This window comes from Seriola dumerili, unplaced genomic scaffold (genome assembly GCF_002260705.1).
Source record: "Seriola dumerili isolate Sdu_G_001 unplaced genomic scaffold, Sdu_1.0 BDQW01000134.1, whole genome shotgun sequence".
NCBI classification, from domain to species: domain Eukaryota; kingdom Metazoa; phylum Chordata; class Actinopteri; order Carangiformes; family Carangidae; genus Seriola; species Seriola dumerili.
The window spans coordinates 1,041,569-1,069,312 of record NW_019174389.1 but is presented as its reverse complement, the minus strand read 5'-3'; the positions used below and the strand labels follow the sequence as shown (position 1 = coordinate 1,069,312).

Sequence of the window (27,744 nt, the reverse complement as noted above, 5' to 3'; positions counted from 1 at the left end):
CTCATCCACTATCATCCCCCTTCATGCTGCCTCAATCATAAGAAAATTGCTCTGTGAAAGCCTATGGTTTGGACTTGAAAGCAAACAACAGTCATTTTGGACATTATAGAATGCAAGGCATATTTTCTCATGGCACTGAGCATGGAGTGCAAGTTCAAAGTAGCACTCCTTTAATTTATAATGCAGCCATTAATAAAATAGTAGTGATGTGCCAGAAAATCAGAAGAGAGGACAATTATTAGATACACTGTTTTGTTGATTAATATTTGCGCAGAGATCACTGTGGGGTCATCACACAGGCATTTCAGCTGATTTTTCATTTTCTCTTTCTTTTGTTATCGCACCTAATCAACATAAACAACAACATAACATAACTTCTTTTCACAGTTATTTACTCCTTGCTGTGAATTTTATTTTCATCAGCTATATCTGCCTGCACATACATGTTGATCAGTACATGATGATCTGCCTTAAGATATTTATATCTTTTTATTTCACTGAGTAGATATACTGTGCAGTGTAAGGCGCTAGAAAGGTCAGCAAAATTTGCATATCACCACAGAGATGTTTAATTAGTCCAAGGCCCTGGGGCATACAAAGATATAGAACACGGTACAGTAAATTATTCTATGGGATTTGACCTTTAACATTAGTTCATTTTAATCATACCTCGTCTATGTAGACAGAATAAATGGCAGCACTAAAAAAGGCTTTTTGTGCCAGTGGTAAGAATTCCTTCCACTCATAAACGCTTATAGCGGCTAGTTTTTCTTTTTTTTTGACAGTATTAACAGGTATTGTTCATTTAGTTCCAGTCAGTAAATTGCCTTGACTAACATTTGGAGCGGCGTCTTTCCATGGCCGCCAACTTCGGGTGACCTTTCTCATGTGCACATGCAGCCCCTGAGGGATTGTCCTGTGCTATTGTGTGATTGGAATGTAAATAGTGGCCAGAAGAGAGAGGTCAAAGGCCATGACCTGTGTCACTCTAAAGGGTGTCTGGGCCAGCCTTAGAATTGCCCTAAAATATATCAAAGTGTGTGGCGTATGCAGTTGTGTCTGTGTGCTGTGGGGACTATGCTATTTTGCCCTCTGGCACTAAGTTTTCAGTGAACAGACAGTAGGTTTTCACAAAGTTAAAAATGACAGGAGAAAATCCCAAACAATACCTTCAAACAAGTGGTGTATGTTTTTGATCTTCTTTGTTCGTTTCTTTATCAGTCTGAATGTTAGCTATCAGGATAACTGAAAGCAATCAGGAGATTCAGTGGAGTTTGGTGGTAAGTTAGTCTGAGAGCAAAGCAACAAGAGAGTAGTTTATGGTGTGGATCAGGGAATATACATTTTTTTTTATTACAACACAAACATATTTGAATGTGTTTTCTGATCTACTGTTCTTACTTAAAAGTGTCAAAAAATCAGACTCATGTATCTCATGTTAATGCTTTATTTCTTATTTCCTTTTTATATTAGTATCTATTTAAGTACCATCTATTTAATAGTTTTATATATCTTTTATTTAACATGAGAATAAATTGAGATGTTGCATGCTCTCCTAGTATTTTTTAATAAGGATCATGGATCACCTCGGATGGAATTATTATTACAAGTGACTTGCTGAAATCAGAGGCTGTGTGTGCTTACTAACGAACGAAGTTTCTCCCAGGTAGCCCCGACGTTTCAGCACCACCTCTAAGAACTTGACTTCTTCATCCACCACATAGTGTTCCTTCTCCAAAGAGATCCAAGCCCAGTTCAGACGGAACTGCTGGTTTTTCAGTTGATTGCCTCCTGCAGACAAAAACAATGAATAAAGTTTAAGACACTTCAAATGTCCCCTTGGAACTCATCATACAACAAAAGAAAACAAAGAGGAAATGTCATATAGCCTAAGTAGGATTTAACAATCCAAAACATTGTTTTGAAACGCAACATTGTTATTTGTTTCTGTGGTAGAACAGGAATTTTCAATGCCCCTTATTAGAATGATTTCTTGGATACCTTCAGGACTTGACTTCACTCAGTGGGAGGTATGAGGGTTCACAGCACATATGCAAAAAAAATAGCGTTTGCGCCGTCTAATTGCTTCATTTCTAGTTAAGATAAAAGGTGTCTGTTTCCTGTCTGAACTGGCTTATTTTATCCTTGCTTCTTGAAGTTGTATTCAAAGGCCAAGGCTACAATCCTGGAGGGCATTGCTGCTAACATTTGACCATAAAGACTCAAAGCAGAGCCACAGACGCAGGCATCAAACACATGGATGCACACAAAAAAAAACTGCAAAGATGTACACACACTAACTTATACAGAAACCACATCATCCTTTTATGTTGTAATTTCTTGAACATTGACTAGCAGTCTAAATAATAATTCACTGGTTCCTAAAACTCAGCATGCATCCACCGGACCGCACAGTGAGAGATGCTGCCTGCTGCTACTGGATAAGGATGGTGAGATCCAGATGACTGAACCACTAAACATCTGGCAGTTCTGAAAGTGGTGGAATAATGGTGAAATTGCCGGGAGGGTGCAGGGGGATTGTTCTGAGGTTTCAGAGTGCTGCTGTTGTTTGAGTTAGGCACAAGTGAGAGTCTCTACTCTGCCCCACCTCGATTGTTACGGTCAGTAAATCTGTCACGTCCAGCCGACCACTCCACTGTGCCTATTTCCTTCCTCAAAGGGCACAGTGAGACCTTTACACATTCACCCTGGGTGTTTTATTATGTGTGAGGTTGCATGCATTTACAGGTTTTTTTGTCTGTGTGTGCACACGTGAGGTGCACCTGTTCAGAGCATTTTTGTTTGGTCTAACAGTGGACATATTTCTTCTCTCAGAGTAAATCAATGCCTTTTGACAATATCATGCCACAACTGGGACGAAAGGACAAAGTCAGTTTGAGTCACAAGGACATCGCGGAGCACAAAGTGCTCCTTTTCCCTTCGCCCCATGCAAAACTAACAACTCATTAGAATCATTCAGTTGAATTAAATTAATTCGTTGCTAATTAACGCACAGAGATACTTTGAAGTTTTCAAACAGATGGAGGACTTGAAGTTGTGTAGACTGAGAATGTGGTGAGATGTTAAAGAAAGATACCTTTCTCTAATCTATCTTTGCGGTTCTGGTTACCCACACTAAAGGGATTAATCAAAAAATGCTGGTAAGAAGAAGAATACAGAAGACAGATGCTTGAACTTACTGATTCAGTTCAGAGCAAACTTCACACAGACTTAGAGATGTCAACACCGAGATATAATTGGAACAAAGATCTGCAGAAAGTGTGAAGGTTGTGTAGAAATAAGACTAGAAACTGTTCTTTTTCCTGTCCTCTGCAAAATTTACAAAATGTTTGAATCTTTTAGTCGTATACATTTCATGAAATTCTCAGGAACACAGAGTTTCTTTCTGTGTTTGAAAATAGGCATTGTTATTTTACTTCAGAGGCACCATTTCAATACACTTGTGTACAACGATGTTAATGAGTCCCTGACCTTATTATAACTCAAAGAATTGTTTCCTTCACATTTCATACTATGAGATAAATTGGGCCGAATATTTCCTTTGGCAAAAGTTGCACTCTATTAAATTATGTTTTTAATGGGTGAAGCTTGGATATCTAATATTGATCTAAAAGTCTATCTGGAAGTGAGACAGCATCTTTCTCAAATGTTTCTGTCAGTGGTGATCATTTCTTTGTCTGCTCAGCCATCACGTCACTTTGCACAACCCAGTTCTTCTAATCACTCCAACTAAGCTGCTACTACTGACGGCAATGTTTAGTGCTGCATGTGTGAAGTATTTTGCAGTGCTATGCCAAACTTTGCATCAGTTACAGCGTGAAAATTATCATGAGGCGCATGCACTGAATAAATCACAGGTACAGCAGGAAAAGTTGTTAATGTGGCATTAAGTTTCATGTAGTGAAATCACAAACAAACATGACTGTTATGGTTGATTGGAAAGCTAGTGATAAGAAAAACAATCTAAAACCTAATATGATGTGCGCAGAGAGAACACATTTTCTAGGGTAAACCATTTTTGGCACAATACAGTGTGTTCAAAGCAGCAAATATTGCACATGTAAAAGTCGACTCACTACTGTATTATATCTTTCTTTTTTTTCATGAAAACGTCTCAAGTGATAAATGTAATAAGCCATTCATTCTTGAGGTCTACCACAGGGTAGGATTTTGCTTCCTGTGTGTTCCACATCAGTCTTCAGGAGACAGGCGACCTGTGTATGACAGGACCTCCCTCCTCTATCTGGATTAAAGCCAGCAGCATGGCACGCACGCCACCGGTAAACACTGCATGTGTGATCTCTGAGTCGTGAAGGAACCCGTCCTCCACTGACATAAAGGAAATAGAGAAGGTCTTGGCAATTTATCTGACTTCACACGTTGGCGCTTGCTTTGTAATGGTTATTGTACAGCTGATACTTTTGTTGTCAAGCATAATTCTAGAAAATGAACAAAATAGATTACATGCATCATCTCTCTATAATCAAACACTCAATTCCAGGATTGTTTATTGTTAGAAGTTATCCCAAGTACCTCATACATTTCAATGACACCATTAAATGGTGACATGTTTAGCAAAATTATTTACATGACACTGAAGAAACAGTCGACACATCAAGCTAATTCTCAAAAGAGGCTGCCATGCTTTCCAAGATGAATCATGTTTAACACTGTTTCCTTCAACAGTATTAACAAACACAGAGTGGCTCCATCAATTATTCATTTTTCATATCCAGCACGGTCTGACAAGGATACATCCCAAAGTGGCGCTTTCAAACCTCAGAAAAAATCATTTATGTTCACAGTTTATACTACCTACATGACATACAATTCCTCCATGACTTGAGCAAATATTGAGTTTAGGAGGCCTTAAAGTCCTAGTAAAGCTGCAGTGTGGCGTTCAGGGAACTGGGGAGTGGAGGTGCTCGTTTCCAGAGGACCACTTCACTCCTCCAGATTTCTTTCTAATTAAGATAAGCAGGGGTTGGAGTAAGTCCACTTCAAAGAGGCCCAAAGGAAAACACCAGAGTTAATCTTTAACCAGCACTCACAGCACTGAGACAGAATTTAGTGAACTATATTGGTATCTCTCGTGTGCGGGTCTTTGCACTTCTGCGCAGTTCAGTGCAGTAAGATACATCATATGCAGTGAAAGCATCACGTAAGCCACGTATAACAGGTATATGAACTTCATATTTATATATATATATATATATATACACATATATTTAAAACATTTATATGTATTTCTACATAATATCATATCCTATCCTAGTCATCAGAATTCATTCACTGAATTAACTGACTGCCTGTCTGCACCCTTTTTGTTGGTTCCTAGAAATTTTTTAAGCGCTCATGGTATAAGTCCCTCTAAATAATAGTGTCAACAAAGTGTCAGCCTCTGCAGTTTCAACCACTTAACCATAACCAGCCCTGTACATGAACCTTTTCACAAAAGCCCTTGTAGAGTTCATGTAGCTGCACAAACACAAGTTCTGTCCTTTCACATACTGGATGTGTGATGAGGGACAGAAACCTTTTGAGAGAGGCCAAAAAATGTGAGAGGCTGGACTGTGCCAACTTAGTGCCCCCGTCTCCTCCCTGCATACATGTTGCAGACAGCCCTTATTTGGTCACCGTCAAGCATCGTGGGGCCACGATGCCCCATGGACCCTCGTCTGTTCACTCAGCGAGGCAGACAGAGAGGCGGTCCTTTGCCCACAGAGCCAGCACCGCACTGATTAGACAGGATAAATTGGGACAAGCCTGTGAATCCTGTTCAATGGACACAATACATCTAAAAATACTTAATGATCATATACTGCAAATGGACTTTGTGTGTGCCAACAGCCTCCAAACTGTAATCTACTGTATTAAAGTGTCACGCAACATAATATAGAGATAGATGAACAGTTGTGCACAGGACAAGTAAAGTACTCACAATCCTGAGATTTTAGTTTAGCGTGAACAGACAGAACAGACCGCAGTGGAAGACAGAGCCACAGGAGCTTCACATTCTACCATGCTTTCATTTAATAATAACGGCATTGAATCTGAACACTGGTGAAGTTCAGTGTCTTTCTAACAGAAGCATACGTCTGCATGGCTGCAGGGAGACCTAGCACTTTTAGGACTAATAGTGTACTTTAACATATGTATAGACAGCTTGAGCTTATCAAGTCAGTCAGTTCAAGCTTTCGATAAACATTTAACTTTACTGTTTTATTTTTTTTTATTTTTATTTTTTTAAATAGGGACGATTTTAATGTTGGAGAAATACCAAAATATGACATGTTTGATACTAAATTATACCACAAACTGTAAAATTTGCCTTTTGCAGGAAAACCATTTTTGAATGGAAACCCTGCCTCAGAATGGAACTGCTTATTTACACTTGCATAAGAGAGCATTTCATTTCCCCCATACTTAATTTGTTTACAGCCATACAAATATTTAATCACGTGTAGGCTATAACAAAATGCTGGATAGGGAGTTTTTGCACCTGCACTGGGAGCCACAAAGTCTTATGAAGCAGATTCAAGCACCTTGTTTAAGCCAATGCAATCATAATAATTACACAATTCTTCAAAGACCCCGATTCTTTATCAAACAACTCTGTTTGGTTCTTAGACCTGAGCAGAAGGGTCAAAGGATGGTGATAAGGTTTAGTCAGTCCATTGGTCTGTCTATCCAACATTTTGATCTTGAGCAACATGTCGCACCAAGCTGCCATAAAGTTTTGGATTAATAGAGATGGTTTTAAACTCATGGTCCCCAGAAGATGACTCCCATGATTTGGGGTAAGCCCGTGGCCTTTCGTCTGTGTTAACATTTTTCCTTGACTAACTTTTGACCCATGACAAAAAAGTAATAGTCAAATTTCCATGAAATCTGTTGTGGCTATTCAGCGTCCTCAGAGGATGGACCAATACGGTTCAAGACATGCTATGAGATTTCCTCTCACGGCAACCTCAGGGCTAACTTTACACTTAAAGCCCCACAACTCATAAGGCTTTAAGAGTAAAAAGTGTATGTTGAACTTGGCAGCATCGAGGAGGTGTTAGTGGGCCGTTATACTTTTTAGTCTTTTGTCAGTTTTAACTTGTGCTATGGTAGCAGGATTGCGAGATACCAAAATTTTAACTTAACTAATAAGAAATGCAAGACAGATAGCTGACTTAAGTTAGAGGAAAATCAATATTTAATTCTGGTCTAAGGAAATGATGAGGATTCATTTCTGTGGTGAAGAGTAAACATCTTCTATCATCACAACTTATATCAGTGCTATAAAATGAGTTGTCTTTGAGTTTCATAATGTACCAGACCATACCAGCATACTTTTCACCTCTCCAATTAAGGGAAAAGGGATATGATAATCCTGTTGAAGGAAAGAAAGCACATAGCAGAGCAGAGAGCGAGAGAGAGCGATATGGTCTAATCACCCTAAGCCTTGTATCAGCAGTAACGAGTGGGGAGTTGGCCATGGCTTGAAAGATTTAGGACTGTTAAGATTTCACAGGCCCTAAACCCTTTTCTATCGGCACAGCCTTTCAGGGAACTGCTCTGCTGTAAATTTGGCCACTCCGCAGGGTCCATTCTGGCTGCTGTTGCCTCTGTGTCCACTCTGACACAGTGGTCACTCTGAGGCGATATTTGAGGGGCCTGAAAGAAAGGCCAAAGGCGCCTCTGGACAAAAGTGCTGGGCCAGAGAGCCATGCAAGGCTTAAAGCAAGAAAGGCTTTGCTCTCAGCAGGTAAAGTTCTTTGAGATTAACATCTGAACCCCGACTATAGAGGTGATTTAACTCTCGGTGCTCTTTCCATATTTGGAATACAATGGCTGGAAGTACTTTTGTCCAAAATTTTCAATGACCATGTCATGAATAAATTTACTAAAGCTCTGTAGAAGGTATTTAGAAATAAGATGCAAATAATCTACAGAAATTTACTTATTACACCTGTTTATCACCTGTTTATGTGGGAACATAATTAACTTTTAATGACGAATTAGAATACATTCTTTTTAGGCTTTTTTGCTGATATCAGTTTATTACATTCTTCCCTTTGTTCAGCAGGCAAAAACTGACACTTTTATGATTGACCTTCTATTGCTATAACTGCTCAGAGTCAACACACATCCTCGATGGTTGGATTAACTAAGAAACTGAATAAGTCATATTTCTGAAAATGCTGCACTATTAATCAACATCCACAGAAATGGTAAAGCACTAAACTTTATAGTTCCTGATTTATATGTGCCTTCTGTGAATCAGAAAATGTGCTTCAGCGTTCTTACAAATGTCCTTGAAATTATGACTGATAGAAAAAAACCTTTTAAGCAAAGCAAAAACCTTCATCCTGTCCGCACACAGTTTTTTATTCCAAATTGCAGCACAAGGTTGTTGCGGAAACCACTCTGTGACTTTCTTCCAGGGTCACAAAGTAGGAGCCCCTCGCCTGTGTGGAAAAGCCGTGAGGAATTCCCACAGCTCTTATTTCAGAGGGGGCTCCTTTATTTGTGGCCCAGGACAGAAATGTGGCAGAGGAAATACTGTACAATGTGATTGTTGTGAAAGGTCACTCCTGTCCTGGGAGTCTGCTTCACGCCCCAGTGTCCTCACACACTGCCACAAATGATGTCATTTGTCATCTGCTGCAGAAAACACACACCAAAAACACATTGGAGTCCTTTGGCTGGAGAGATTACATTTTTTTTTTCTAAAGTTGTTGAGGAACATTCAAAACTATTTTCATCAAAAAATATGAATCTACATGTATATGTCAAAGAAATTCCAAATGACAGGCAGAAAAACAACTCAATACAGTGGGTCTTTGGCGATTTAATAGGGTCAATATTTTTCTCTGAAGTCTAGAAATTACTGGCATCACATACATGCAAACTGGGTTTTTAAGTATAATCCTATTAGCCTCGCCTGGAATTATTAGTTGAAACAGACTCTTTCCAAACACCTTAAGGATTAGCAAGCAGCCAAGTCTGGATGCACAACACTGCAGAAGATCTGCTCTGTCGCAGGTTGCGGATTTCCAACCAGGGGAACAGGGTCTCCTGCCAAGCACCCAAGGTCAGCACTTATCCCTGATCATGGCTACATTATTAGGGCTGGAAAACAGACTATTCAGAGTTGGGTGAGCACAAGTTATTCTACAGTATTTCCTTCATTTTGGCTAAACTACAAGTATTAACAAGATCATGATTTATGTAAAGTCCATTTGGAGGGTCTTAAAATAAATCTTCAACTCACTATTAAATACACATGATGCATCTGAATAATTTACATTATAATTCCACTAACATTCAGTCTGCAAGAGATGTTTTGTTGCCTGACCTTGCTCAGAAGGATGATAAGTATTGTATACTATATCTCTGTACGGGCAAGTAAATAAATCTATTAACCAACCTTGATTTTTGGAACCCATCCAAAAGAGGTATAAAAGTGGTTGCTGAGGGGCTTTGCGTGGTTCGATTGTGTAGGTGAGGTCAGACAAAGTATTCCTTGATTGCCCTTGAATGGCATTCCTGTCTGTCAAAGAGGATGCAGCCTCGAGTGTGTTAATTAACAGTCAGCCACACGGTTTAGAGAGCAAAAGCCTGAACTCTCAATAGCAGGGGAAACAACAACAAAAGGCTGAATTAGCAGCTGCAGGGCTTTCTTCGGCATTCGCATTTAAAGGTCATTGTGGATTTAAAATCAAGAGTTTCTCACTCATTACCAGTCAGTTATGTACAGTATAAACACCCTGGCAGCCTCTAGGCCACAGTTACTGAAGTAGCTTTGCCAGCCTTCTATAAACCACTGGAAAAGATAAGTAAGATGCATACGGGGGAACCTGCAAAATATATTTACAACTCAGCTGTAAGAGAATAGCATGCTACACTACCTTTGAGCTTATCTTGGAAAACAAACAAAAAAAAATTCATGTCCTGTCAGACACTTCCTGACTTAAGAGATGAGCTCATGGAGACAAAGATCTATCTCCATCCCAGGGGCTGAAAGGCTTACATTGTTACGAATGGCTGTGTTAAACATACGTCAACTCTGCATTGCTGCTGGTGACTGAATTGAAAAGAACAGAGACAGTGAAATAACAAGGGAAGTGTGAAAATGTGCAAGAAAACAAAGCAGCATAAGGATGCAGGATGAAAGGACTTGACAAAGAGAGGGGGGGGTGTGCTTTTTCTTGACCCCTGAATGCACAGTGTTTGCTCTCTTGTCAGACCGAATAATGGTGGACTGTTTGCTGAAAGCAGCAGTGTGAGGCCATAGAATATAAAACCCAATCCCAGTCCCACAGACCCATGAGCTCCATACTAATAGAGTCGGGTGTTTGTCAAGGCTGTTCACAGGGCTGGTTTCATTTATAACAACATGTTTCAGTTGCATTTTCACAGTTGTTACTTGCAAATCCTCACATGTAGGAAGGCTTTTGCCTGAGAAGAAAATGCTCCCTGAAAAGCTGAAATGGTAATTCCTAAAGAAGTGTTAAATGACTCTTGGTCCTTTGTTTATGTCTGGTGAAAAGGAGCCTTCAAGTAGAACTGTGCAAACCTGCATGTTAAAGATAAGCATGCAAGTCCGCATTCATGAAAAGAGGGGAGAAAATATCTAAGGATTTGGTGTTATTATTGTCTCCTCCCTATAACATTGGACTGCAGATTAGTCTGAGCAGTGGAACAAACCCTGAGTTCAGGTATGTTAAAAGAAGATTACCTTTACGGATGCTTGCAAAAATTTATTTTTTAGACACTCAAACTACAAATATTTTTCTTTGGAATTAAATAATTGGAAAAACATGTGGATGTCTTTGTTGAAGAATGTGAGAATGTGTTATGATGCAAAAATCTTAAAGAAATTTTGGTGCAAACTTAGAGACACTCTGGTTTTTGTAAGGTCATGAATTCTGTGGTTTTATAACAGTGGCGGTGCAAATAACATTTAGAATCCTATTCCTGTGCGGCACGTTTATTTACAAAATTCCACACTAGAGATTATGGCTTTGTACTTTGTATCCAGTTAATTTTACCTTATGTCCTGTACATGTAGTATTATTACTTTTAATCCAATCATCCAAATTTCACTTTAAAAAAAGAACAGTGGAGTGCAGTTTGTTGGATTAGGTGTGCAAAGTTTGCCATCAGTAAGTACAGCCTTCTAGTTAGCTAAGCAATTATTTTTGCAAGGCAAACAAAGCACAAGTGATATTATCATTAAGGCAAAGTATTGCCAATATGTTTAAATTCTAAATATAAACTACACTGGTGCAATCGTTGTATATATAATTTTGCAATTACAATTATTATATTATTAGTTGTTTTGATGATGTAATAATATATCTGTATATCGTTATATACATATACTATATATATAATTTGTCAAATTTGGATAAGAGAGATTAATAAAGTGGATTATTAGAGGAGGATTAATAAAGCGTTATCATATTTTATTATGGATTATTAAATTGACCTTTATTCTATTAACTCATGGTAGATGTAACCTCATGACGTATACTTCCTTCCTAATAAAGACCAGAGATTATTGACAATTTAAGTTGGCTACAAACAAAATCTTCCTTTAGAGACATTCAAAATAATGACTGGAAAGACTAAATGATTGAAATCAGTTCAGGTCGTGTGGCTTAAAACTTGACATACGGTAGGCTACAACAATATAATACAGTGTAGGTTATTTACCACTATAAATCTATTTTATACTCTTACAAAATTAAGCTGCTGCATCAAATACAAAACAAGTCTGAGTCAAAAATCTAAATCAAATCTCCAAAGACGCCAAAGAAAAAGTGTTAGCACCTAATGCAGATTGTAACTCTGAGTTGGCAAAAGGAACAATGTTGAAAATGATGACAGTATGAGAGAGCAGCAGTGGTCACGGACTGAAGCTCAGTGATAGAGACAGGTAAAGATAACAACTAAGGTATTTCCCAAACAAACCTAACACTATGAAAATTACCACTGGATCAAATGTGTCAAAAACAATCAGCAAAAAGTAAATATCATGAGCTTCAAAAGGCTGCTCTCCCTCTATGTCAGACACAATTGTGTTCAAAGCTAACACACAAAGAAGAACATCCTGGTGTGGGGCGCACAACACCTGGTCCCCCAAGGATGGAAGTAATAAGATGCAATGAGCATTTCATATACACTGAAAACTATTAGATCTGAAGGACAAAAGCTAAATGTCAAAGGAGATAAACATGAGAGGCATGTGGAATTTGCATTGTTGTCTACAGCTTCTATCAGTGACATTTTAACTCACACAAACTGAATGCCCTTTAAAGAAATGATCAACTCTCTTTAGAGGGTAAGTTAAATGCAAATTAAATCTGTTAGCTGAGCATCCCAAAGGCTTCAAGGGGTCCCAATAGGCTCAAATGCTCTCTCTCTGTAATGAAACATAATGTACTGAAAATACAATTATTGCATATGACTCATTGACCAGTGATAACCTTTACAGAATAATTTTGTAGTAATTGTAATTGTAATTGTTTCAGGCAATTACTTATTCAAAGAGCTAAATGTAACGGCTGTATCAGATTGTCCACTTGTCTAGACCTGCACCCTGTGGCCTTTCTTTGTTTCCCTCTTCCCATTTGCCGGCTAATATGTAACTCTTCACTCCAAGCTCATGTCCCTGGAAAACCAAGATAAGCCCAGGCATGGTCGAGTTAATTTCAGACAGAAAGACATTCCTTATTATTCTTCACGGGGAGAGGGAGGGTTGGTCTGAGTTCTGGACATTTCCCTGGCTGTTCCTGAAATGTGTTGAAGTTTGCTTTTTTTATGTTCCACAAAGTTACATGGGGCAAAACAAATAAGAATACAACTTACAAAGACCTCAAATCACTGTAAGAACTCACACTACATACAAAAATAACTTGGAATTTGAATGAAAAATATCAACAGTTGCAGTGTGCACTTTGAAATAGAAAACAGCTGAAAAGCACGTACTGTTTTAGTTTTAGTTATTTGCTGCCTACAGCTCTATAAAAAGAGTCCAGGTAACTATGATTGATTTACAGGGCGCTGTCTGCATTTTAACACAAAAATGACTTGCTTTCACTTGCATTACTAGTCACTTGATGATAGCTCTTTCAAGGACTGCAACTGGAAACCATTTTTTTAGCCCCTTGTTAAAAGTTGACTTTTCAGAGATGTGCTGTAGATGCTTGAGGGGGAACATGAAGTAAAAGACGAGAATGTTCTCCGACTTAAATAACCACACAGTTTGAGGCTGTCACATATTTTTAGAAATGTGGAGAAGTGGGGTGCATACTTTGCATACGAGCCAGCGCCACTCTTTTTTTTTTTTTTTCTGTATTCCTAATCAAGTCTACGGCAAGTATCAAAATAATTTCTATTCATATGTAGATGAGGCTGAACGCCTGCAGGGCTCACCTACTACACTTGAGCCCCCACAACTTGTCAACACAGGCGCTGTTTAGAGAGAGAACTGCACATCAGCACATTCATGCCATCGCTACAGGCGACAGGAAGCAGCTTGACGCCTTGCCCCCATCAATACTGGGACCAACAGAGCACTTCTATCTTTCATCTCCTCTGACTGCTCCTCCCTCCCATTTCTAAACTAGATGAATTCTCATATCCTGCCTATCAGTCTCCTCTTATGGAGGGAAGCAGGTGGTGGAGGTGGTGGTGAGAGGGAGCTTGATCCACACACAGAATCCCCAAAGGGTTTCATCAGCACCTTTTATGTGATGAGAGCCCTGCTTCTCTCAAGACACGCTCCTACCGTGTTCATAGGGAGTGTTTAAAATGAAAACCTTCCTCGAGAGGGTTTGCTTCAAACTGTGTAACATTTTCAATTTCCCTCCACTGTATATATTTTTCTTGGCATACTGAAATGCTGATAATATCAAAATGAAAGGCGCTGGTGTTTTCCTGGCCTACATCACAGCACTCTAATCAAAAGAGACAACAGCTTGAAATCAAAGACAGAGCAGTTATCAATTAAACTGTAGTTGATACCCTGCATCTTGATGCACCATTTTAGCAGTGCCAGCTTCATCTCTGATTGCAGTATCAGGCAGCTGGCCCTGAGATGGATAGATGGTGGATGCTCTGTGTGTGGATGTTTGTGCATAAACCGTGCGTACAAAGGAGGTGTGGGCTCCAATTCTGAAACCGAGGTTCAGCTGGAGAGAGTTGTGACACTACAGCCTATGCCCAGCTGTCAGAGGCTTATGATGCAGAAGGGCTGAAAGGAGCAGCTCCTGCCCAGTGCTGGGATTCAGGGGCCAAAAACACATTATCCAGAGTGATTTTGCAAAACTGAACAAAAGCTCTGCGACTGTGAAAAAAAGAGATGTCACAGCAGCAACTGTAGCAGCAGAGTTCCTGCTGTTTTCTGGGAATGTCAGATTTGTCAAAACACACTCTCATCAAACTGTGTTTATATGTTGTGGCCAAATATTAAACGAGACTCAAAAGGAACGCACCCATGAGAAAGTGAGATTTAATCTTCATTATAGAGTGAAAAGATTCCAAAATGGTCCCATTTCACTGATCATCTCAGTTTTTCATGCCATTTTGTACTTTTTTCATCTTCTCCTGTTGTCCATTGAAAGCTTAATGCTACTTCATACATGTATTTATTAGGTTTTCTTGAGTTGATGGGAGCCCTGGCTGCCCTCAAAACTGATAACACAAACTTCAGCTTGCACGTACTGTCCACAAAAGAGGGATTTTCTACAGAGTCGGTGCTTGAACAACCTCAGTTCTGCTAGACTGATATCCTAAGGCAGGTATGACGACACATATCATCATCCAGGGAACAAGCCTGGGCCTGGGGTTTCTATACTTTTGGGAATTTGCTTTTTCTTTGTTAACCTTGGCTCCATGCACTTACTTTGGCAGCGTATTAAGAGAGAGGAAAGGTTTCATCAAACAGGGTTTCCCTTCTGTTTTCCAAAGGGAAAATGAGGGCACGTCAGTGTGAAAGGGTCATAGAGGCTATGTTTGATCATGTTTAACCCTAATTCTACGTCATATGCAATCACTACCAGAATTAAAAATATACTATATAAAAGATATTGCTGTCACTCTTTAACATCATTATCTATAAAACATTTAGGGCCCTGTTTTCCTGTCCCAGGAAACAGCAGAAGATGCTTTTGTTTACTGATTATTTAGCAGTAATCTACAATGGAGGAAAATACGGATAAATCAAAGACACATCTGCTGACAATAATCCAACAAAAATGAGCCAACCATCCAGGTATGCTTTCACTTTGGTAATCTCTGCTCTACACACACACATCAAAGGAAAATAAGTTTTCAGATACACCTCATTATCTTGTGTTCAAGAGAGAAGACTGGTTCTGGGTAATAAACATTTCAAATCTCAATGCAATGCAGACCAGTGAGAACATTATAACTCAAAGTTAGTGACTGAGGACATAAGGGACCAGTGCCACGCAAATCACTCCTCATCTAATACGATTAGCCTAAATCCTCTTTGTAATTCAGTTTTTCATCCCCAAGTGAAGCAGCTGTTACCCAGGAATAGCTCTGCAATCAACTCCCAGATGTTTTATCCCATAACATTTTTCCATAACAATAAAATGACTACCTGATATTTTATTAGCTGCAGCACAGATGGACTGTGAGGAAAACTTAACAACATAAAATCTCTTTAAAACACAACTGGACCCACTATGTAATTTGCTGAGGCTTACAGTGTATTTCATGTATGTGATGATTCATACCTTAGGTCCTAAGGATGGAGCGCTGGGGAGACAATTTCATTAATAACAGGATGGAAACAAACAGTGAAACTGCAGAGTCATCACCTGCGCTGTGATGGGGACATTATAACATGCACAAAATCTACACTATCCTCACAACTGCATGTCAGTGCGTGTTCTCTCTTATTTTTGCTGTGCTCTAGCACGCTATGGTAAAAAAAAAAAAAAAGATAATCCCACCTAACCTGGGATTAGACAGGAGGGGAGACAGGAGAGATGGATTCAAGTATGCACTCAGTGTGACAAGCGATTACACGCTGATAACACGGAAGATGTAGATGACCTACACGGCAGATGGTACTGCAGGCTGAAATGGTTTGGGGGATTTATTAGGTCGAGGTACTCACAGTGAACTGAACTTATCTTGTTACACAAAGCATAAAAAAGACACAAAACATGTTTGTTGAGGTGGGCGCTGCAGACGTGCATTGGAAAGTGGGGAGGAGAAACATTCCTCTCTCTTTTCAGGGGCTGCCATGTAAGAAAAAATGTTCCAGTCAGAAACTGTGTTGTACACTGCAGACCCATTCTACTACAAATCTGAATTATTGATTTACATACTCAATGCACTTTACATACTAAACAAGTCTCACCAGTCAAATGGGAAATCCAAGGAATGATTTGAAATAGCTGTGCATTTTGACCTTCAGACGGAGCACATTTTTATGAACTGACAAATCAATGATCTTTTGGTGCCTCTTTGTAGTTCAGTGAAAGAAAAAAAAATAGGTGGTAGTGAGTGCCTGGAATGAAAAACAAAGGCCACTGCAGTGTGTCTGTCAGTAGGAAGCATCTCTGATGCTGACTGACTGGCTGGAGGCAGACGAGGATTCAGCTCCACAAACAACTGCCTGGGAATGCCAGGGCTTGTGTGTGTTCAGGTAAGCCCACCTGAATGCACTCGAATCCTCAGGAGACAAGGGGAGGGATGGAGTCGGCTGAAACACGGCAATTAACTGACTTAGAATGACAGGAGCCGCCCCCTCCCCAACACACACACACACACACGCACACACACACACACACACACACACACTAACACACGTGCACACAGATATACAAACATCCAGATACCAATCTCGTTCTAAACAAAACACTTTCTAAGTAATTAAAGAGGTTTCTGGTCACCTCTGATCATGACTTTGTTGTCCAGGTGTAATGTTTCTTTAAAACAGTAAACAGACACCCGCAAATTAATATGTGTAATTTCAGTCCCCTGTTATTATTCATTCAAAGCTTTGACAAGCTTGACAAATAGCAAGACACACGAGCGGCTCTGAGAAAATAAGCTCTGTCATCTCCTTTTTGGCAAAAGCACCTTAAATACAGCCATAAAGGCACACGGTGGCAGCTTTCTGAAATGAAAAAAAGAAAACTGGACACAGAGGAGATGAATGACACACAGTCCCCAAATTACCCATGATTATACAGTTATCTACTATTACAAACAATCTGCAGTATAGTTTTTAAGTGATTTAAGTGTTATTCTGAAGTTTGTTCTACCACAATGGAGTCAAAAGTAGCAGTGTTTAAGACACATATAGAGAATCCTTTTATTGTGACACCCACTAATTAAAAATGATAGCATTTTGGGTTGAGGCCTAATTGCCATGTTGTTATTTGTAGCGAAACACCCATCTGCCGTCTTTATGTAGCCAAGTTAATTGAGTGAAACAGCAACTTCTCATCAAGTCTAAATTACATAAGCATAATTTATCGAGCTAAACAAAACAATTAACTAAGAGTTTATCAACCTTTCTCAAAGCTCTTAAAAAAGCAAATGTCGTGGGAAAAAAAGCAAAGGTCATTATTGCAGCCAATATTCACATATTATGCCAAACAATGGACAACAATAGGTCCGGTCCAACATAGATTTAAACCTGGGCTCAGAGCACACCATTTCCAGTTAAAGTAACAGATGCATCAATGCCAAGAAGAATTCAGCCCTGGCAGCTCACTGAGAGCCAAGACTGTGGCTTGTACCAGGACAATCCATTTATCACAAAAAAACAAACAAACTATGATCTAAGCTTCAACAGCTAGAACAACCTTGTTGTCAGGTGTCAAAATGTCATAAGCATTTGGACAGACTATAATGAGTGGCTCGGCACTTTCCACCCCCCCAGCCCCCCAGCCCCCACCCCTTTGTGAAAAAAGCATACCAAGAGTAATTTTGAGCCTTTCCCTGTAATGAGTGCAAGTTGTAAGACACTTTATTTTTGTATTGACAGTGGAGCCAGCAGAAATCCTATAACAATCGGTCATGTGGTGCACTGATCCCAGTACAGTGAACTTACCCTGGAGGAGAGGCAACAGATAATGTCCGACATCTAGTGCTGAAATGATTTATTACCTCCACCAAGGAGGTTTGTTTGTTTGTTTGTTTGTTTGTTAGTGGAGAGTTGAGGCAGGGGCCAAGGAGGAACCCATGAAATTTTGGTGCAGATTCGGTTAAAGGGGCGGATTAAGGAATTTTATTCATCACTTTCCTCAACCTGCAGGGCATTTTTCAACACTTTCGTCAATTTCTTAGGAATAATGCATGGATTTTGATGTAAAAAATTTGATATATTTATGGTGTTGACATCTATGACTTTGTACAATTTGGTGCAGATCCAGATATCCTATAATCTGGATCTGTCACACGTGTGTAGGACTGTTTGGACTTGGTGAAGATATGTCCTCTACTCAGTGCCATTCTACTTGAAAAACTGTTTAGGCAATTGACAGAAAATGAAAGAAAATTGCAGTAAGAACATTAAATTGTTAAAATAAATGATCATGCAAAATCTTGAAAAGTTTATTTTCCGCTTCAAAGATGTGAAGATCTGCAGCTTTTTACTGTTTAATGTCACTGAAAGTGAGATGAGGGTTTGTGCTTAGTTGGATGAAAGAAGCAACATGAAGACTTAATTTTTGACAGCAGGAAAATATCGAGATTTTTCACTATTTTTTGTAATTTTATAGATTGAATGACTGAATATCAGAATTGACAGAATATCATCATTAACTGCAGCCATGGTTTAATGGGGCTATTTCAAAGTTTTTTGCAGCTGAATGTGTTTTCTTACCAGGTGCAGCTGGTGGTGATTGTCACTTGACAAGAGCTTCAGCCATCATTGTCTTTATAATAAAAGAGGTTATAATACGTCCTCCGAGCAGTGCTACGTCTTCAGTACAGACTGGAGGCTAAAGTGAATCGCTATGGGAAAGTGATGAGATTTCCTCTAGACTGGTAAGTAAACGGCTGTTAATGTTGGTTATGAAGCCATAGCAAAACTTACAAACAGCTCCTTAAAATCATATCTATTAGTATTGTATATATGTACTTTGAAAACAATGTCCACCACCCTAAAATACATAAAGCACACAAATTTAGTTGTACATGTTGATCTGTAGTCAATAGCAAGTGTATACATCAAACTGCATGCACATTCACAGATCACAGCTGTTACCACAAAACTCCTTGAATCCCACTGGGCAGCTGCGACATGAAAAGTAACTTTTCACCCTAAAAAAAAACTGCCAAATGCAGTTGGTAAATTTCCCAATGAACTTGAAGCGAGGAGGAGAATGTTTTCCACTGCTGAACATGACAGAGTGCAGCTGTGTGCCAGTGTACACCATTCAGCTCCTCCCCAACACAACTGTTCAAAGAGCTTGAGGCTCTGTCTGGGGATTTAGGGCAGCCACCGGCACAGCTTAAATCTTACTTAAAAAATGTTCACTGACTGCCTCAGAGGCTGCAGTGTAGTATGTGTTGAGTTCTTATGGATGGGTCATCCAACAAGACTCTTTATCAATTTGTCAAGCCATTAAGGTGCCACAGAGAATGACACTGTAGAGAAATGTAATGTGTCGGACCGTTGCAAATTTATGTTTTGTTTTGTTCGAGCACATAACTATAATTGAGGACAGAATAAGACATACGCTGTTCTGAGTACTCTTGTCAAGTCTAAAAGTGACGTAAAATATTGTAGGTGGTGCTGAAAAACTGAACCTAATTGCCAGTTGTGGGAGATAATCTCCCAGTGTGGGATATAAATATGCCATCAAGCATCAAGCAAGCCAGAAAGAGAAAGAAAGTGACAGAGACAGACACCTGGAGTGATCCATGGCAAATAACCCAACTGAGAAAATAATAAAGGGACTGTCTGAACCTCGCTCAACAACAAAGGAGCTTTGCATGGACTCGACACTTGCCGGCAGCTCAGGTAAAGAACTGTCATTCAGTATCACCTCCCGATAAGGAGTTATCCCCTGCATTTTAGTCATCACTCATTTACCGCATCATCCACCTATTGGCATTGATGTTAACTTATTATTCCACTGAAGCCACAGATTAGTTGTTGAGAAAAGAGAAAATGTGTAGGGGGGCCCACTGAGGTGCTTGTGGGAAAAGAGGGCCCCTATTAGAGAGGTCCTTTGTGCTCACTCATCACCACTGAAGGGTAGCAGAAAGGACACACCGTCAGGCACGCTGCTTCTGCTAATCGGCAACACCGGCATGATTGTCTCAAACCATTCATTGAGCCTGCGCCCGATTGCATATCTACAGTAGAAGGAAGGTCTCTTATTGTTCTAATTACTTACTTGCTAAATCAATCATTACTTTCTACATCAGGATGGCCTGGCATAGAAAAAATATTGTTTGATCATGGGTGGGGTGCTAAAAGACTGAGCAACCTACAGTATAATGCACAGTAAGAATAACATGAATGTTCAGATAACAGGTTAATAAGCGGGGAAGCTTTGACAGTTAAGGTTCTGGCAGAGGTTTTTGAATAAATGACAGAAACAAAAGTTACATGTAAATAGTATATTTTTCTTAACTTCTGCATGCCTATTTTTTCTCATTTGATCATGGTGAAATATGAAACGTGAAATTATGGTTCTGGAAATTCTGTGCACAAACCTTTTGCTTGGTACTTAGTGGTGCTGAAACACATGCAACCTTTTCCTTTCTCTACTTAAAGAAATATGAGTTTCTTAAAGTTAAACTCCAGACAGTGTAACAAAATGTAATATTTCAGCCTCAAGGTTCAGCATGACAAGGATTCATTTTAAACTTAATGGTGTGAGAGGATACCTTCAAGAGGGGACGTTTAAATAAAATAACTTACCATTGTCCTCAATGGAAAAATAGAAGATGTCATTTGTAGCATTGTCACCATCCCTCAGAACATAGCAGATGTTCATGTCATTAATTTCAGCTGAAAAAGAGAAACATTTGCATAAATATGACATCCTACTCATGAAAAAATACATCAGTTATTTAACTTTAAATTTAAATGCCAAGTGGGAAAATGTGTCCAATTTGTTCATGACGGATTATTTGTCAATAACTACTCCTGAGCCTTTATGTAAGAACCAGACTGAGGCTGTGTGATAAAACGTGCGTGCTGCATAGTGTCGTGAGGATCTGAAAGGAGAAACTGCCTGGTAACAAGGGTTGTAGATCTATTAGACTCCTGAATGACACTGAACATAAAGAATAGCTTGACTCTCTGGGTTCCATCACAGCAGTCTGTTTGCCATCCTAATAGTGTGGTGCTAGAAAGGGTTCTTTATAGCCCAGGATCTGGAAGATTGTGAAGTTTACAGCCCTTTCTATCTTCAGTATTTGGTGTCAAAACACTTCCTTTCAAAGGGACCGATGCATAAGAATATATAGCCACAATTTTCAAATGCCCAGGAGATAGTGTCTTTATTTACCATCTGTTTACTCTTGTGAGAAGTCTTGAAATATTGAACAAGTCTCTTGAGGAAAGCATCTCACGGTGACTCAGGAAAAAAAAAAGCAGGGAATGCATGGATATTGACTGTACACTAATGCAGCCAACCTGATGTTTACCATTGACCAAGATACTCCTATAGTCTGTTTGAAATGTTACTTCTTTACTGTAATGTTTTCCAGTGGTTTGCTGTGAGCCTGGCAACCTAGTCTCCCTCCCTTTGACACATTTGTACATTCACAATATTTATCATAATGTCTGTAGGTTTCTTGTCTTCTGTTAGAAAATATTACTCTAATAATGTACAAATCACCATCAGTTCTTTTCCCAAAGTGAAATACATTAGGTACTGTTTGAAAAATGCATTCCACCAGTGAAAACTGGTCAGCCTGAGGCACTGGCATACTTCATCTCTGTAAATAGACAGTCTCTTGAGTGAAAACAAAAACCTTTATATTGGAACTCAGCATTTTTCAGAGGGGAGTACATTTAGCAGAATGAGTAAATGTAAAACGAGTTTAAGACTGGGCTCAAATACCACCGAGAACTAAATACTGTCTTCAGTGTGAGTAACCACAGTATTTCAAATCTGACAGAATGTCAGGGGATCACAAAGCAGCTTGAAATGTAGCTCTCTTACCTTGCGTAAAAGTGGTGATAGTAGCATTTCCTCTACCAAGGTTGATCAGGTAGCCATGTTCTGGGGCCACAGTAATCCTAAAGGTCACAGAATTCTGAATGCTGTCTCTGTCCTCTGCTTTAAGGGTCTTACTGGTGATCACAAACCCCAGATGTCCAGTCTCAAGAACCCGCAATGTTGGTGCACCCTTATTCACCACAATCTGTGGTACCCCGTTATCCACTGGGAGGACAGTAATCTTCATTACTTGGGGCTTTCGGGTCTCAAATACAGTGTCGGGGAAGACGAAGAAGTCTGTGTGAGTGCCATCAGTGACGGTAAAGGAGAAGCTGTCCTCTGCACTCTCTGTGCCATCATGCTTGTAGCTGATCATGTTCTCATTCAGGTCCTGCTTTGTGAAGGAGTTGACAGGCCTGGTGTTGTTAAAGAGCAGGCGACCATGAACCGGGATTTGAGTGACTGTGAACTTCAAGAGGCGGTCAGCGGTGTCTCTGTCCTCCACTGTTAGCTCAAAAGGCGTGATGAGTTTGTTCTCTCCTTCGGTCACCACCAGGCCATGTACTGTCACCACAGGCTTTTTATTGTCCACATCAGTGATTGAGATGCGGAAAGTGCGGAACACAGGGTTGTAGCCATCAGTCACCTCAAATTCGAAGCTGTCCATTTTCACTTCATCGTCAGCAGTGTGAATGTAGTAGACTTTGTTGCCAGCCAGCTGCAGCTGTGTGAAGGATGAGATGGGCATCCCAGGTGTGTCTGTACACTCCAGGTGGCCTCTCATTGGAGCTCGGGTGATTGTGAAAACCAAGTGTTCATCTGGGCTGTTAAGGTCACTGGTACTGAGTAGGTCTGTTGTCAGAGTGACCCTGCCACCCTCTTTAAGGGATACACCTTTACTGACCACATCTGGGAAAACCATATCAATGCCACCCACTGTTACATAGAAGTATCTGTCAATCAAAGGATTGATGCCATCTGTCACATCAAATTTGATGAGGTCTCGAATCCCCTCTTGCCCATTATGGATGTACAGAATCAAACCCTGATCCACTTCGTTCTGTGTGAAGTTCATTCCCACTGTGATATTTTGCAGTGTCCCAGAGGGCATTGTTCTCTGCAAATACCCCTGACCAGGCCCATAGCGAATAATGTAAGTTAGAATGCTGTCCTCAGAGTCCAGATCAGTAGCTTTTAAAACATTGCTGTTTATGACTTTCACATCGCCTATCTCAATTTCAAGGCCATCATTGATTGCCATCCTTGGGGTTTCATCGTCCACAGGGATAATCATAACTATTACTGTTTTCTCTACACTGAACCTTCCATCTGTAAGAACAATATCAAAGCTGTCCTCTGTGGTCTCTGAGTCATCATGTTCATACACAATGCTGGACGCCTCCCTGATCTGATCCAAGGTGAAGTTAAAGACAGGGACAGTGCCAGTAGTGAGCTGATTGAGAATAAATCCATGCTTGGGGGGTTTGGTGATAATGAATGTGAGCTGATCAGGGGGGAGATCCGCATCAGCACCATTCAGAATGGGAGTGTCAATGACTATGTTCATGCCCTCCATAACCACAAACTCTCTCATGTAAATCTCAGGCTTTTCATCATTAGAGGGGATTATGGAGATAGGGAAAAAGTGCCTTTCAGAGAAATTGATGCCATCAGAGCATCTGAATGTAAACCTGTCCTCCACTGGCTCAACTCCTTTGTGAATGCTTTGAACATAGTAAATGTGATTCTGTCTGATATCCTTGATGGTGAAAGCACTAATGGCTGTCCCAGACCTGGATTTCTCTGAGCCAGGGGCTGGGGAGATATTTTCCACATACCCTGAAGTCGGCTGTACAATGATTGTACAAAGGAGGTCGTCATTGGGGGTGTCGACATCATCAGCGCTTATATGAAGAATTTGAATGACATTCTTCTCTCCCTCAACAACAGTGAACTGTGGCCCCACAAAGACCTCTGGAGCCTGGCTGTCCAGGGGAAGAATAGTTACATGAACTCTGACACCTGTGATCTTATTTCCTCCAACAGTCCACTCATCAGACATGTCTGTCAAAGTGAGATTGAAAAAGTCCTCTTTTGTGGTGAAGCCTACCTCCCCACTGGTATGAGCATAGACCACAAGGCCGTTAATGATATCAGCTTGGGTGAATGTACCAGCCGGGACACCTTTCACCAGGATTTCACCTAATGATGGAGGGTCCTCAACAATGAAGGTCAAACGAAGGTCATCCGTGTCCTCATCTCTTCCCTGAATGACATTACTCGTTATCTCTGTCGCTCCATTTTCCAGTACATCTATGTAAGAGCCAATTGTGCCAGCTGGGAGACTGATAGTTGGAATTTCATCATCAATTGGCTTCACACTTATCTTTATAGTAATTGGGACGACATGGACCCCGTCGCTGACATCTATTTGCATGGAATCAACTGTTGATTCATCCCCATTATGGATGTACGAAATTCTGCCGTTTGCAATATCCTCTAAGCTGAAAGTGTTTCCTTTTGCCATGTCGGTGAATGTAAACTGGATCTGGCCATGCAGTGGTGGCTGAGTAATAGTGAAGCTTATCTGTTTGCTATCTGTGTCTGTGTCTGAGGTGTCCAGCTCAGCACTTGTTATGATATGTGTGCCTCGTTCAAGCACAGTAAACCCAGAGTTGGTTATCTGAGGCGGCTTGTTGTCCACTGGCTTTAAAAATATAGTGAAAACTCCCTCTACACTATTTCCAGAAACATCCTCCACAGTGTACCTAAACTGCAAAACATGAGAGGTAATTCCAAGCTCAAGATCAGGTGGTTTGTAAGCAATTTTATGGTGGTTAATTTGTGCCTGATTGAAAGTTGTGACTTCAGTGTTTGGCTTCTCAGTTAATACCAGAGCTCCCAATACAACAGGGCTATTCTCATCTGTGTCCGTCGGTGGCTGGATGATTGTGTATTTGAGATCCCGATCCTCTGAGTCGAGGTCAGTGTAACGGAGGAATTTTTTCCGAAAGTAAGTAAGCTGATACTCGTGCACAGTCATTTGCAGAGTCGTGCCAGGGTACAGTTCCGGTGGGAGGTCATCGATAGGGAGAATTTTGATTATGAATGAGCTCTCACCCGATTGGTTTGGTGGGTCATTGTCATCTTGAACTCTAAACACAAACCGATCCATAACTGTGCTGGTGCTGTGGGGCCCAATGTGCTTGTAAAACAGTTTACCATCAGTAATATCCTGCTGCAGCCACTCTGTCACTACTTTCTCATACATTTCATCCTCTGTATTAAACTTCCAGGTGGATGGGTCCTCTGGTGCCTCAGATTGACGCAGCAGCATCTGCCCAACAGTGGAAAAGGGAGGCTCTGTCGTGAATTTTATTGTAGAATCCTCTGAGTCGATGTCTGCTGCACTGAGCATAAGTGAGGAGACTGGCATCATTTGGTTTTTGAACAAAACCAAACCAGTGTTGGCATTGATTATGGGAGGCTCGTCATCAGTTGGCACAACAGTGATGGGAAACAGAAACTCCACCTCATTTGTGCCATCTGTCATTCTGAAAATAATATTATCACTGTATGTGTCACTTCCATCATGTTGATAAATGACCACTCCAGCGTCTAGGTCACTCGGGGTGAAAAATTTCCTCCTCGAGCCCAGAACAGTTAACTCCCCATGCCTCAGGCCATCAATAACAGTGATTCTGACTTTGTCTAAATTGTCCTCATCGCTGATTTCCAGATTCTGTGAACTGGACAGAGGCCTGGACTGACCCTCATACAGTAACTGGCCAGTATTCCTTGTCACCACAGGGGCCAATGTGTTCATAGGCTTAACAACAATCATGAAAGCAAAAGGGTCTGACACAGCCCCCTCTGTGTCCACAACCTCAAACTCAATCTGGAAAATCCGCTCAGTGTCTGAATCCACAGCAGGGGGTTTGTAGGCGATTTTCAAGTCTTTGAGGTCTCCCTGGTAAAATGAGGTTATTGGTAAATTCCTATCATCCGTGCTCACTATGTAGCCCTCCTCAAAGGACAGGGGGGATGTGATGTTGAAAATTAATTCGTCAGGATTAGATTCAACATCCTCTGCCGCCAGCATATCCATGGTTATCGCTGTCATTACAAACTGGTCTACTTCCATCATCATCATTGCAACAAAGCTGGGTTTAGGGGCTGTGTTCTCCTCTCCCTCTTTAATCCTGACCAAAATTTGGAAAAATTCCTGTTTGACCAAATTGCCCTCTTTATCATGTAACTCCACGAGCATTGGAATGTAATCTCTGTTTGGTGATTTTGAAGCAAAAGTATGCTGATAACGGATGTTCATTTTAATAAATTCATCACAGTCCACCATTGTTCCAAGGCTGTCCTCATCCACAAGTTTTCCATACCTGGGCAGCACGCTGCCACTGGAGAGAGAGGCTATTTTGCATTGTTGTGCACTTCTATCATAAGTGAATTCTAAAATTCTTCTATCGATGGGGTTACTTGTGCCGAGCAGTTTCTCAACAGTGAGTGGCATATTTTTGGTCAGTACTTCCAGCTGTGTGAAAATGACTTCCACCTCCATCATAAAAGGTATTATAATGGTATCCGTTTGGGTGTCATACCTGAGTTGCAATCTCACTCTATCCCTCGGAGGACTCCTGGAGCCAAAGTGAGAATACTTCACGTCGTTGGGGCCAAATTCACACGGAAACTTTTTCGGAGATAGATGTCCGGGCCTTTGAGACAAGGGATCATTGTCCAGGACTGTTATGCTGCATCTATCACCGGGCTGAACTTGGATAACCAAATCGTTGATGGGATCAATGAAGACTGATCTCCCGAAAGGCACGCGGATCCCATTATTGGCAACCAATATCGTGTCTTCTGTCAGCTCGGACCTCAAGGCGTATGATAATCCATAGCTGTCAAAAACCTGCGCAACTGCATCACCTGTCAGAATCACCGCAAGCAGAATCAAAGCAGCGCCAGTCCCGTGCAGATGCGGGGGAATAATCCAAGCCATTTGTAGTGTGGAACCGCAGGAGACGCGTTGAACTTTGCGCATACACCCTTGTCTAACTAAGTACGGCGGTTAAAGTTGCAAGAATATAAAATCAGAGTTGGATAATATCACGCGCCTGTGGGCACTGAGGTGCACCATTCTCCCACAGCAGCTGTACACTGATAACCTAAACTTCATACTCCTGCTTTGTTGGAGTAAGGAGAGTTACGCCCTCCTCTCAGCCGATTGGTTAATATCTCCGCAGGAATGCGTTTGTCAGGTTTTAAATGGACGTGGCCTGTGTCATTCTGTTCAGACAAAACGATTCCGCGTGGGTTGGACCTCATCAGGTTGGAGAAGATAGGAAAAAGAAATGAGTAAGGTAATGTTTGCGTATGAGGCATGATTTACCGCCTGCATTACAACTAGGAATGGAAATGATGTTCGAAGTATTTAAAATACCTACATTTGCATTTTCTCTAAACAGAGCTAGACAATCACTGAAGACTATTCTTAACAATGAGGGTAAGCAACCAAAAGTACAGATGTATAAAAGAG

The 27,744-nt window shown here is 40.5% G+C and overlaps 1 protein-coding gene across 1 annotated transcript in view; it reads right to left on the bottom strand.

Annotated features, from left to right (window-relative positions):
• Positions 1-27,207, bottom strand: part of LOC111224432 (FRAS1-related extracellular matrix protein 2-like) — a 52,634-nt gene extending 25,427 nt beyond the window's left edge. Inside the window, exons 1-3 of the mRNA XM_022748915.1 lie at positions 22,197-27,207; positions 20,945-21,034; positions 1,645-1,791 (exon numbers count right to left, since the gene is read on the bottom strand). Coding sequence (XP_022604636.1) covers positions 1,645-1,791; positions 20,945-21,034; positions 22,197-27,207 — 5,248 coding nt within the window. The remainder of the gene's footprint in view (positions 1-1,644; positions 1,792-20,944; positions 21,035-22,196) is intronic.
• Between the last annotated feature and the right edge of the window lie 537 nt (positions 27,208-27,744).